Source organism: Meleagris gallopavo, chromosome 17 (genome assembly GCF_905368555.1).
Source record: "Meleagris gallopavo chromosome 17, MGAL_WU_HG_1.1, whole genome shotgun sequence".
NCBI classification, from domain to species: domain Eukaryota; kingdom Metazoa; phylum Chordata; class Aves; order Galliformes; family Phasianidae; genus Meleagris; species Meleagris gallopavo.
In genome coordinates this window covers 8,732,021-8,745,917 of record NC_139420.1, presented here as the reverse complement: position 1 = coordinate 8,745,917, position 13,897 = coordinate 8,732,021, and the positions used below count along the sequence as shown (strand labels likewise).

The 13,897-nt window shown below is 37.1% G+C and overlaps 1 protein-coding gene across 3 annotated transcripts; it reads left to right on the top strand.

The window, feature by feature from the left end:
- The first annotated feature begins 643 nt into the window (after positions 1-643).
- On the top strand, positions 644-12,764 carry RAB36 (RAB36, member RAS oncogene family). Of its 3 annotated transcripts, XR_014886917.1 has the most exons (12): positions 644-790; positions 1,487-1,575; positions 2,709-2,797; positions 4,298-4,363; positions 4,948-5,049; positions 6,718-6,782; positions 7,160-7,211; positions 8,312-8,393; positions 9,015-9,105; positions 9,659-9,778; positions 9,992-11,890; positions 12,572-12,764. XR_014886917.1 is itself a non-coding variant. In XM_031555989.2 (11 exons), the coding sequence occupies exons 2-11, from the start codon at positions 1,507-1,509 to the stop codon at positions 10,054-10,056; spliced, it is 801 nt and encodes a 266-aa protein (XP_031411849.1). In that variant the 5' UTR covers positions 644-790; positions 1,487-1,506; the 3' UTR covers positions 10,057-12,004. The 3 variants fall into 3 exon arrangements, 2 of the variants coding, with proteins under 2 accessions (XP_031411849.1, XP_010718593.1); XM_031555989.2 differs by lacking the exon at positions 12,572-12,764 and having other exon boundaries at positions 9,992-12,004; XM_010720291.3 differs by lacking the exon at positions 12,572-12,764 and having other exon boundaries at positions 702-851; positions 9,992-12,004.
- The last annotated feature ends 1,133 nt before the right edge of the window (positions 12,765-13,897 follow it).

The following is a 13,897-nucleotide window of genomic DNA, read 5'->3' as shown; positions in this document are numbered from 1 at the left end:
GAAGTGATCCCTCACAGAAGTAATTCCTCAGAAAAGAGAATAAAATGGTAATTCTAAGTAGTGGTCTGGTAGTTCTGTTGACCTTTATTCTTTGTTTATGGTTGTGAAACAACTGTAGGGTTTTTGTTATATACTACACACTTTCTTTTTTTCTTATTTACTTATCCTTTAATTTTTTTTAAGTGGGAGAAGTTTGTCTCCTGGATGTTAAGAAGTCCAAGCCTGTTCCAGCATTATGGAAATACAATTATTTGAATGTGAAAGCTTTTGTTTTTTTCCTGAAATTTGGAAGTTTATATCCAAGTGAAATGAACAGCAAAACCTTTTAGCATCCTAAACTACTAAGTTCATTAACAATACTTAGGCAATACAGAATAGCAATGGGATTTCTTATTCTTTATTATCTTTATTGTTTGATATGCTATCAACCAAGATTGGTAATTACTAGAGACGTTTATGTGATTCAAAATGGCTCATAGTTGCATGCACATCCTGACTCTAAGGCTGAAATGAAAGAAAGCTGAAATTCTGGGGGAGGAAGGGAGCAAAACAAAACCTCTGGAGTTTCTTTATAGTTGCTAATATGCATAATATTAAAGGAATCTGAATGGCCACTATAACAGGTTTGTTCTTCTAAAACCAGAGCCCTGCGTATGGTTACTCCATTCCAACCCCGCCTTCTCAGACCGTGAGAGGAGGAGAGGAAGGGAACTGTTGCAAGCCTGTTACCATGGGCACGCGGCTGCAGGCTGCTCGTGTGGCTGGGATCCTGCCGCATCTGCACTGCACGGTGAGTCCTTCCTTGCGTTTGCTGCATGAGGATTGTTCTCGTTAGATTCTTCTGAATGCCGGTAAGAAACTGGTGCCTCACGAAGAGTTGCCTCTCAATACCTACAAGGCTTCTTTTCATAACCAAATCATTGCCTCTCAACTGAGATATCTTGATTTGCTTGTAATTTTCGTGTGAACACTATTCTTCCGTGTCAAACTAACTACTGATTTTGTTCTTTATGAGTTGATGTTGGGTGAAAGTTTGATGTGCCAAGAAATACGGCAACTTTGTTGTTTCTCCTTTCCCCTTCTGACCTAATGAAATCTGATACCCCTAACATTAATAAGCATGCTTTATGCAGTAGCATTTAAAATGGTGAGGTATGGGCTTTTTAAATTAAGCACTACGAAGTCATTTGAGGACTAAACTATAGCAGTTGTGTTGAATTAAGTGAACAGTTCTGTGTCATCCTCCAGAATTAGTCAGTGCCTTTCTACTTAGAAAAAGCCACTATTTCTTTCTCCATTTGTGCAGACAGAAATCATCCTTTTTCATGAGAAACATGTTTTCTTTAACATGAGGTCAAAAAGCTGACAGTTGTACTAGGAGGAGACAAGTCCAAGAAGACTGTTCATTTTTTGTTTTTAATGTTTTTCCTGCGTTGAGACAATTCCTCAATATTTTGTCTCACTTTGCATGTTTTCTATTTGGCAGAACTGACCTGAGTTTGGAGGATGAAGTCTAACCCAAAGCATATGGTTCCCCCAGTGAGCAGGGACAGAATAATCTCCCAGTTTCCTAAGGTAAGAGTTCTTTATCCCTTTGCTCAGAGGATGTTTCACCTGCCATGTGTTTCCCTTGTGCTAATAGAATTTTGGTTTGATGTATATTTGATGTCTTCTGCTAAAACTGCAAATTGTTTAAGTATTTATTTCAGAGATGAATGTGACCTTGTTTTCCCATTCGGTGCTGGTGCACTTAATAATAAACCAGGTTTCTTCCTCTAACCTTTACAGAAAGTGACTCTTGCAACAGAAGTGTTATCTTACAATATCTGTTCTTTTAGCCAAACATTAATAATTACCACACTTACAGAGTTCCGACACTGAGAGGAAATGAGAACCATAGCTGTTATTTAATATTCAGAAAGACTAATTAGGTCTATGCAGATTTTTCATTTGAAGAATTTGAAGCAATTTTAATCTTCTGTGTGAGTAGGAAACTTAGTCATACTGTAGATCAAACATAGAAGGCACTGTAGGCAAACAGATAGAGAAGATCATTCTTACCCCCAAAGAGTTTTATCCTTGAAGTAGAATGGAATGGTTAGGGGCAGGTAAGGACAAAGAATTGCCATTCTGTTTTTAATTTTGTTCAAAACACTCTTTTAAGAGGATTTTGCACTTCTTTCATTCTCAATCTCAACCTCCTATTTTGCTTTTAGTTTTATGAAAACTGTCACTGTTATTTTAAGTAAATATGAGGCAAAACATGCTTTCCTTGTTTGTAGCCTGCTAAGCTTAATGGAAAATTAGTAATAGAATCAGTGCTTCTCACAAGGAAGAGATCTAAAAGACTTTGTAGTCTGAATGATTTTCTAGTGACGTGTTCCCACTTGTGTTCTTCTTGAATGTCTTAGATTATTGGAATTATTTAAGATAATTAATGTTGTACAAACTGATTGACAAATATATTTACTGTGGAAGTTCATTAGGGCTCTGATACTTGGAGCTGTTTAAAGGAATTTTACAAACATACCTGTGCATCAGCCTTACTGCCTTCTAACCCAAACTGTCCCTTTTCATGAGCTGGAGTATCCCTGTGCTCGACAAGCTTTTTGAAGTAATCTCCTTTTCTATCTCACCTTGCTGATTTGGCTTGCTGATAAGTAGACATTACAGACTTTATCTCAGTAGCTGTTCTCTTGTGTCTCCAGTGGTACACTCCTGAGGCCTGTCTGCAGTTCAAAGACCACTTCCATGCACAGCTCAGGACTGCCTGTCAGCAGAGCACCGGAACAGCTGGGCAAGTTTCTAATAAGCCAAGCAATGAGACAAGTGTTTTAACCTCTTTATAGCCTGATTCCTCCGTAAGCTTTTCCTGATTCCACATGTTGAGCATTCCAGTGTGACGGAAATCAGCTTAACCTGTCTCCATGGTTATTCTATACCATTTCACAGTAAATGAATGAAATACTGCTTCTTCAAATAAGTTTTAAAGATCTTTTTCTTCCTGGCTTAAGTGAAGTTGAAGAAATAAAGTTGTTGTTTAGCAACAGATAGCTTAGTTTAAAGGATTAACCAACTGTTTGAAATTCGTGTTGAATTTTGATCATGCAAGTCAGCATGAAAAGCAAGTCCTAGAGCATTTGCAGGGACAAGAACAGATGTACTGGCACCAGTAGAGAGTACAAAAGGACTGCATACTGAGTGTACCAAGTAAGAACTAGATAAAGGCTTTGGAGCAGATATAAAAACAGCAGTTTTAAGTTGCTTGTAGCACATAAGAATCTAGCTTTAATATTTTAAAAGTATCCATGCTGAGAAGTTGTCTTAAATGTTTCCTTAAAACTGGAGCAAAATTCTGGACTAAGAAATCTAATGAAAAATAAGTCTTGAATTCTAATGTTCTTTAAATTTTTTTTCTCTTGTCATCTCTCTCCCAGAACACGCACATGTAGTAGATTTAATTTGTAGTGAGTTAAACCAGATATAACCAGATACCGCATTCAGTACAAGATTGAATCTTTTGTTTAAAAAGCCATTCTTTGATACAAAACAATATTAAACCTTCTAAGCCATTTTTGGAGCATGTGCAGGGGAGATGTCAATCCAAGTTTCAGTCAGCAAATACTGTACACTCATTTATCCACCTGTATCTCCTAACAGATATGCTACATTTCAATTTTAAGAGTGCAGGTGAGTCACCTCCAGCCCATCTGCTGTATTCTGTGGGAGAACCCAGAGCAAAGAGGATTATTTGCATGAGGCAAGCTTCAGATTAATGTTATTTCAGGTAGTCAGAAAATGTATTGGCTCTGACCATTATTTTTTCCCAGAGACAGATTCTGCAACAGGTTATTTTATTATCAGCAATTTCATGTTTGTGCACTTAAGATTTGATTCTATACTATTTAAGTCAATGAAAAACTTGTAATTAATTTTAGTGACGGAAAAGTATAAAGTTGTACTTTTGAAGAGCTCTATGAATGTAGATGCTATATGGTCTTAAGTGCAAACTGTCAAGTGTATAATCTTTCCTCGACAGCATTTCTAATAAGGTCTTTCTGCCCCATATAAATTATATGCAAAGTAAGAAATAGGCAAATTCTGATCCAGAGTTTTTGACCTTTTTCTTTCTTACTATTTAAGACTCCGATCCTTCTGCAGCACTGTGGCATTCAGGTAAACTGGAGTTGCAGATGCATTAATCACTTGCAATTTAAGGATCTGCATCAGAATTGCTGCAATGACAATATTGAAATTACTACTAAAAGCATTAAATGTTTTTGAATATTCCTAACAGGCTGAAAATATCCAAAGTGGTTGTGGTAGGAGACGTCTATGTTGGGAAAACGAGCCTCATCCACAGGTATGGTGTATTTCAGCAGGTGGATTGATTCTGCCCTTTTCCAAGCTGAAAGTGTATCACTTATTGCAGTAAAGCTTTCAGGAATCTGAACTGAAAATATATATTCAATCAAATATGACATTGTGCAGTATTTGCCAGACCTTGCAAATTCAGTGAACAGATCTCTGAATTTCTGTAGCTTGTGATTGCATTCTGTCTGTTTGCATTTTCAATTATTTCTATGTTCCAAAGTAAACTTGTTGCCTATTAATCTCACTAATAATCACATGTTCCTTTTGTATTTTTGACCCAAAATATATTATTTTGTAACTAAAAATTTGATGCTGCCTCTCCTACACAGCACAAAGAAATTGTTTTGATTCTTATTTCATCCTGAGAACTTGCTGGATGTATGTACTTTCCAGTTTGTTATTCCCTATTTTTTTTTTAATGTCTCGATGTTTTTATATATGCTTCTGCATAATATAACCGCTCCACTATTAGTTAGTTCTTTTCTGTATAATTTATCTTAGATAGTGTTACTTTGCAGCTATTTGTAGCCATGAGTTACTAAAATTTCATCCTTGCCCCCTCCTTCATTGCAGGTTCTGTAAAGATCATTTTGAACGAGATTACAAGGCGACCATCGGGGTGGATTTTGAAATTGAACGTTTTGAAATAGTTGGAATACCATATAATCTCCAGATGTAAGTTGAAACGTGGCTTAAATTCCACATACAGTATGACCTCAGAAGGGTTTAAGTTGCTACAGGCTCTGGTAGTACGAAGATTTAAAAATAAAAATAAAAATAAAAAGCCCATAGCATAATATGATCTGAAAAACAGGTTCTGCACATGGACTTGCAGTTTTAATGAAATAAATGAATAAGTAGAATCTCTAATTTCCTCTTGGATCTCACATTCCTGGAAACGTTAGAATTTTGTCAATGAAAATTCATTTTGGAAGTCTTGCACTATTTGCAGTTCTTTTTTACTCAAGCTTCTTGGAAGAGAAGCAGAAGCTTTTGCAACCCATTTTGTTGGGTGCTAGTGTTGTGTTACTGTGCCATTTGGGGCTAGTAGGCTTTAAGAGCCCTTGACCTCACTGAAGGGGGTCAGGGGATTCCTGCAGTAATTGAAATCAATTTTATGGACTCCGATGATTTCAGCATCTCCTAATTGCAAAATAAATGTCATTCTCTAAATCACAAAAAGATCTAAGTGGTCTTTCCGAATTTTAGCTATGTTTATCAGCTTAGTGGGAATCCTGGCCCTCTCACACCTGCTTTGGTTCCACTGAAGAATGTCCTTTGCTATTTTACCTGGCTAACTGTATTGTTCTATAAAGTGCAGTATTTAATTATCTATGCTATAGCGTGATTAGAGCAGAGATACGATTCATTGGATGAAGCATTTTAGTGCATGAATCTTAAAAAACTTTTTGCTTAAGAACACATTTTCTCTGAAATATCAGTGCCTAGAGATGTAAACAGATGGCTAGTGAGATTTACTGAAAAACACACAAATTATTTCCTATCCATTTTGGTGCCATTTTATTGTTGAAAATTCTATTCAGCACTGCCTTTCTGGAATTTGAATGCCTTTAAAGTCTGCACTGATATGTCAGTATGTTGTCAGTTGAAACAATAAGGTTCATGGGCTGCTAAACTTCAGGTTCTGTTGTCTTCAGATTCCTTGGTGGTGATGTAGAACATTTCCATATGATAAGCACTAGTGCCCCCTCTTGCTGAGATTTCTGTACAAGCTACATCTACAAGTACTGGCAGTGCTGTGCTGTAACAAAGTCTCAGACCTCTGTAGTACTGGCTGTAGGTGGGAGAACTGTCTATCATCTTCATGAATAAGCAGTTATTTCTTTCCTTTTTCAATTTTATTTATTTACTTACTTATTTATTCTTTAATGGAGTCATGAATGCACTGGTATCGAAGTATCAGTTGCAAGACTTCAGCATGAGCAGATGTATGATTTATCTAGTATAAGTGCAGAAAATGCATTTTCAAAATTAGATTACCTGGAAAGATATAAATATGATATAGATGAAGTTGAGATGTTTTAAGAAAAGAGTATTACAGTACAGAATACAAATGTTTGAATTGTGTCTCAAGAAACAGTCTCCAAAATGACCAGTTAAAAAAAATCACTCTGGATAAAACCAGAACTGGAATGGCTTAATTAAATAATAGTGCTTTACTGTATTTCTATCAGAAGTTAATGAATAACATGTTCCAGATGGAGAAGAGTGTGATACCACAAGTGTTACCAACTTGTACCAGTCTGTTGCTTCATTAGTATGTTTGCTCAGGTTACGCTTGATTTCATCAACCTGAAGTTTCTTTTTTCCCCCATTGCACAGATGGGACACAGCAGGTCAGGAAAAGTTCAAGTGCATTGCATCTGCTTATTACCGAGGAGCAGAGGGTGAGATCAATATTAATTTGATACTGTCTGTAACAGGAGATTGTATATACACCTATATTTGCTCCTTGGAAAGACACATGTGGAAATCCACATGCGATGGAATGGGATCACCATTACTGGGAAGAGGGAGAGACTGAAAATCTCACGAACACATTTGTTGCAAGCTCTGAATGTTGTGATGATGAAGTAATTAAAAATTGGTACCTGTGTCTCAGGAAGGATGGGGAATCAGCCTAACAGTGTCTCCTGAGTCCTCCATGTTAAATCCACTGTTGTACTGTATATGTGTTATTTCTGTTTAACAAGATTAGTTTAACTGGAGAGACTTCTGATATGCTTTTAAACTTAATTACTTTTTTTCTGTCCTTTCATTACAGTTATAATAACTGTGTTTGATCTAGCTAATATCCAGACTTTGGATCACACCAAGTAAGTTTCTGTATTTTGGCTTAGCCTTTACAGCTTTCACAGAAGGTTTAATTGCACTGCATAGTCTGCAGTTGTTGAGAACTTACTGGATCCTGAGAGTGTTATATACCTACATAGACCTTGCATTTTTAATTCAAAATGTATTAGTTCAGGTACTTAAAATGGTTTGTTTATAGCAGCACACCAGCTGATGTGAGTAAACTTGCTTCACTTTAAGCGCAGGCAGCAAAACACTGTGAATCTATGATCCACACTGCTGTCACCAGACTGAGAGCTTACATGTTCTAACATACTGCTACAACAATAAAGTAGATACGTGTTTTTCTACAGCTTGTACTTTGTCTTTATCAAATGTGTACTGGGGTCTTTCCTCAGACTACTGCTGTGGCATTTAATGCATCCACGAAAGACTTCGTAAAATTTTATATATGTATAAATATATTTTTATATATATAGTATTTATATAAATATTTTCTATTTTAATATATATATTAGTGTATCTGCTTGACTGAAAATAACTGAAACATTTGAACCTGATTTCTGCCCCCCACACGCTCTTCCCTCCTTGACTGGTGTTGGATGATTCTAGAGAAACTTGGTTGCCAGAGTAACAAAAATATACAAGCCTATGAGACGAGTCATGCAACCTGGGGAAATGCTTTATAATTTTACTGAAGAAGTTATTACACTCTTCTTTTCTCCCTTTGTTGCCTAATCTGCTATGTTGTTTATATTTTTTTCTTCTGCTTTTTTTTTTCATTATCACTGTAAAATTTTTGCCTTTTCCATTATACTGAGTATTATTATACTCGTCCCTGAGTATTAATATTATTGTAAAATTTACACTCTACTGCGAGCATGTTTCCACTTCTCAGGAGTGGAAGGCATGCATTCAGTGGAGTTGGAATAGCTCCTGTTCCCTTTCTGTCTCAAAAACCAACAAACAAACAAAAAAACCACCACCACCAACAACAAAAAGGCCTTTGACACTCTTGCATCAGCTCATTCTCCGGCTTTTCTTGTGACCCGGTTATGTGTCTCTGTTTCAGTTATTCCATACTGCCTCTCACTGATTTGCTCATCTCTCTTCTGCTTTTCAGACAGTGGCTGGAAGATGCTTTGAGGGAAAATGAGCCAAATTCCATCTTCATCTTTCTGGTTGGAACAAAAAAAGATTTGGTGGTGAGCAAATGGCAAGATATTGATATGACTGATCACAGATAGCAAATGAATGGGAAAATGAAGTGCAAGAAAGAAAAATGTATTAAAGGGGGAAGAAGTCTTAAAGAGGAGATAAGAGAAATTAAAAAAAAAAGCAGAAGGTGGGGAGAGAACCTTGTATTTGAGCATACTAAGAATAGATTGAGTAGAAAAAAAGGATCTGAGACAGAAGTAAGAAGGATTAAACAACAACAAAAAAAATAATCATTATGATTACTCAGTCCTGTGACTTTCTGCTAAAGGTAATTGATTGTAACAAGAATTTGACCACCGATGACTGCTATTTTATTTATTGCTCTGTACCGTGCTGCATAACTAGATACAATTGTTGCTCTTGTTAGTTATTTTGCTTCAATGTAACAGAAGGTAGATGGAGACTTCCAATTTAAAAACAATGTTAAGTAATTTCTTTTCCAAGCATCTGAATGCTTCAGCAATAGTGTCTGTTTGCACAAGTTCTCGGGGAAGGACAGAAATGCTACAGTGAGAAACAGGAAGCATCCCACTATAGGTGCTAGCACTACTTCTGTGTTATTACCAGCATACTTCTTATGTTAAAGGTATTCCTTGGTTTTTACTTAGTCGGATGCTGTTTGTGAAAGGACAGAGCTAGATGCTATCCGCTTTGCCAATGACATGCAGGCAGAATACTGGTCAGTTTCAGCCAAAACAGGTAAGTTACTGCAAAGGATATAAAAATAATGTAACCAAAGAGGCTAATGTTAAAATGGGAGGATGCTGAAGTTCCTTATACCTTTATTTCAGTATATTTTTTAAGATCTTGTTGCATTTTACTGCTTTCAAGACTTCATATTTATTAATGGTTGATTTTCAGTTAAGCATCTGCACATGTGCTTTCATTGTTGTGTATACAGAAAGGTGTGCTTAAGCTACTGCAGTGTCTAAGCATGTTTAATTCATGGATAATTACTTAAAGACATGTATGCACTTCTACTTGATTAGGAATGAAAATATTGTGCCACAAACCGAAACCTCCTTGTTGCTGAGTTTAAAACAAACAAAAAACAAACAAACAAAGGGCACATTATTCTAGAGTGGGGAAAAAAGAGAATTTCTCCCTGCAGTGATCGGAAAAGAAGACAGATTGGTGGAGATGCCTGATCCTTCCCAGTATTAAGTAGTGGTCTGTTCACAGGTGTGCTTGTTCATATCTGATCAGGCACTGTGCAGTTGCAAAAACGCATCCTTTTTGTTCTGTTTCCTAGGGGAAAATGTCAAAGAGTTCTTTTCCCGTGTTGCTGCCTTGGCCTTTGAACAGTCCATGATGAGGGAGCTGCAGAAAACCACGGGGCACATGGCTCAAATTGGGACAGGAAACCTCATCAGTATGTTAAGTTTTGCATGTCTGTATTTTGCATTTTTATGATCTCAAGGACTGGGGAGGTTTTTTGAGCACTGAAGCCTGTCTCACAAAACTGCAAGCATATTAACTTCGGTGTCTATCTGAGTGACTGGGGCTTCATTCAGCTCTTGTTACCTTTAATACTGGGTGATATTATTTCTTATGAACTGAGTTTATAACTTTTTGGCTTCTACAGGACTGGAACAGAACCTGGTGGAAATCTCAGGAGGCAATGCTCAAGAAAGCTCGAGTTGCTGCTGATTTTCAACTCTTTCTGCAAATGCCTAACCTCTCTGTAGTCCAGCAGACAACACCTGCAACAACAAAAGCTCTAAAATCAGAAGTAAAAAATTGTATTTTTAGAAATGAGGGGAAAAAATATTATTCAAACTATCTTTCTGAGGGCTCTCTTGCTGTTGAAGGCTTACTTGTGCTGGATGGTATTGTATAAACTTTTTTCTGTGTAGTAGAAATACGACCTCCTTGTCTCAGTGCAAGAAGACATTGCCAGCACTGTGTGCTCATCTGTCTGCCGGAAAAACTTGTAGTCAAAAGTTATGTCACTTTATAATGTTGGGTTTTGATAATTCTCTAGAAATCTTGATTACTGAAGTTGCATTCTCATGGGAGCAGAATTCCATTGGCAGTTCAGAGAAAAGGGTACTGAGAGCAGCCTGTCAGAATCTAAAGGGAGGAGTATGGGAAAGAAGGGTACAGATTCTTTAACAGGTCCGGGGCCACGGGGAAATGGTTTCAAATTAAAAGAAGGGAGATTTAGATTGGATATAAGGAAAAAGTTTTCTGCAGTGAGGGCAGTGAGGTACTGTCACAGGTTGCCCAGTGAAGTGGTGGTGCCCTGTCCCTGCAGACATTCAAGGCTCTGAGCAACACGATCTGGCTTATGATGTCGCTGTTCATTTCAGGGACATTGAAAGGGAACTTTAAATGTCACCTAGTCCAATTCAAACAGTTCTATAATTCTAAGCTAAAAATATTCTAGATTCTCAACCATTTATTTCATCAAAAATTGTTTTCTATGAAAAAGTGAGTCGAAAGATAGCTTACAGCCTTTTAATTTTTCTGTGGCTTATGATGTAAACTAGAGCAATTACAAATAATGTAATAGAGATCTAGGATCTTATTTTTTTTTTTTTCTTTTGCAATTGATTCTGTCGGTGAGGACAACAATGTAGCATTTGGTAGAGAAGATGAATATGTGGGTATGGAAGGAGTCTGACTGTGGAATATTCTGACCTGCATCTCTTTCACAAGATGATGAATATACACTCCACTTGTACCATGTCTGATACTGAGTGGGCACCATAGCCACAATATTTGTGCTTACTGAGTTTGAATGAGAGTAGAAAAAGACATTTCACTCTACTGCTGTGTATAATGCATGCATATAAAACATGTTGCATTTCTGTAATGCTTTTCAGAAGCAATTTTACAAACCCATTAGAGCCACATAGCCATTGCTTCATACTGTGCTGTGAGTGCATGAGTACTGCTAACCTCATATTACTGGTAGAAGTTCTTAGAAATAGTATTAAAATCTTTTGTTTGCATGTGGAAAATTTTCTATGAACTGATTTGAAACTCAGAATTTTGTGTGTTGTTATGATCCATTTATTCTCAGTTTGTTTCCTTGTTAAAGATGTTATTGTAAGAGGAAATAATTCATATAGTAGTTATTATTCTAAAGGTGTGCTTCAAGGCTGTTTGCTACCCATGATGAACAGGCTCGAGCCTGGATTTCTGACCAAATTGTGCTTGCATCTACATTTTTTTGGACATAAGCAGGTGTCTTGTTATGCAGTTTGAGCACTCCTGAAGTGTGTCAGAAAAGAAAACTTGGACACAATACCAGTTACTATCATTTGAAGGACAGTAACTGACTTGTAGGGTGGACAAGTTCAGTGTGGCTGCTGCAGCAGTCCCTCAACTAAGTATTATCTATACCCATGGTGCATTCTTGTAGTTTCACGTGGCTGTTACTGAGCAGTTACTGGTTCTGTCTCTTTCCTAGGAGCACTGATAATGGTCCTGGAGGTCAAAAGGCAGGTTTTGCAGGATGTCTTCCTGTCTATGCTAGGTAGGTGCTAGATTTCAGTGCAGACACAGGGTTGGTACCTACAGTGCAAAATGAATCATATATATATATATATATATATAAAATTCATGAAATAAATAAAGAAAATAAATCACAGACTCTTGTTGCTTACTGTAATTCTCATACAAAATCAGAGACATTATCTCTTCAGCAATGCAGTTGTGTTGTTTTGAAAATCAACTGGGACAGTTTTCCTAATGATTAAGTACATTGCTTGAGGTCATTAGTGGTTTATATCTTCTGTAGTTCCAAAAACTTTATGCAAAACTGCATTAGTCTGTTAGTCAGCAGCTATCCTCTGGAGATGGTCTGATTCCATTCAAGCTACGATGGATGCTTTGAGACTTTTTTTAAGCCCCTGTGAGGCTGCCCCTGTAAAGTATAAATAATTGATCATCAAAAATGAATCTTAGATCTTACAATTGATGGATTGCTTAGGAAAGCACAAAGGAAACCTAACCTTGGATGGGAAAAAAAAAAAAAAATCAGATTGCAAATTCTTAAATGTTTTTATCTTGTTTATGTTGCATCTATGCTTGTTGATCCATTTTATCAGCAATTTAATTTGCTTTGGAAAGCCTTCAGATTGTGGAAAGCAGTGTCAGAACAATTCTGTTAACTCTGAATGCAGGCAAGCTAAAACATAATATTTTTTTTTACCAGGTGAAGCCTTCATAGTGTTGATGGCACCAGTTTCGGAACCATTTCCTTGTGGAATTTGCTGATAAGAAATCAGAGAATGTGAAATTCATAATGAGTCTGAAGCAGAGTTAAAGAGCAGGTGTAATTATCTCCACAAAGATAGACCAGTGTTATGCTAGTTCTTGCCTTTTATAAATACAGGTTAATCAGTTAATGAGTTTCTATTTAAATAAGTATGTATATCTCTGAGGAAAAACAACTGGTAACAAATCAAGAGCCATTCAAGAAAGGCAGGTAAATCTCATTTTTACTGTAAAAACCTTTTGTTTTCATCCTTAGTGATATTATTTCTCCCTTTGAGTGATGAAGTGACCCTTAGGATGTTTTCTTTCATACTCTTGTAGGTCATATGATTCATATAATTCCTGTTGCTCTCCAAGTCAGACTCACCTCACTGCCATTCTCTGAGTCCTAAGAAAGAGGACTGCTATCATAGTATAATGTATGCTGGACAGGACTTCAGGAGATTATTGGTCATGTCAAACTACCACAAAAGTGAGTGCTACCTTACGCTACAAAGATAGTTTCTTAATTTCAGCCACATATTTATCAGAAATCAGGGTTTGTTTCTCCTTAAAAAGCTCCGCTTATGTGCTTCGGTTTTTTTTTTTTTCCTTACAAAGACTCCTGATTCTTCCGTGCTGGGAGACACAGACACAGACAGACAGAAAAACAAATCCCCAAAACCAACCCAAACTTCGTAACTGAGAAGCTCCAGCGCTCTAAATGCCAAGCGCATCAGCTGTTCTTTCCCACAAGAGGGAGCTCCGTGGTCAGGTCGGTGCTCGCTCTGCTTCTGCGGGCGAGGCAGCAGAGGGTGCGTGCTGGATACGCCCGTTGTTCAGCTCCCTCAGCACAGCACTCACTGCTACAAATCACAGATGTGTGTCTGCCGCTATGGCCTTAATGAAATTTTGTAACCTCTTAAAATGAATGCATAAAGGAACAGCATCGATTCAGAGCCCACTTGAGCGATCACCAGAATTTCTGACCTTGCACCTCAAGAAATACAGAGGGTGCAGTTGCTTAATAGTATTTGCCACAAGTGAATTGTGCGTACAGAAAGGCCTCCTGTGATCCATTGGAAATCTTGATGCATCTGGAGATGGCACAGATGTGAGAAAAATGAGCCCAAATAGAAAACACTCCCGAAATAAATTTAAAAATAACAACAAAACCAATGGTACTGAATTAAAAGCAGTGTCCAGATTCACGACGCATCCCCATGGTGTAATATATGTGCCAATATTACAACCATGCTAACACAATCTTTAAATTTAACCTTAC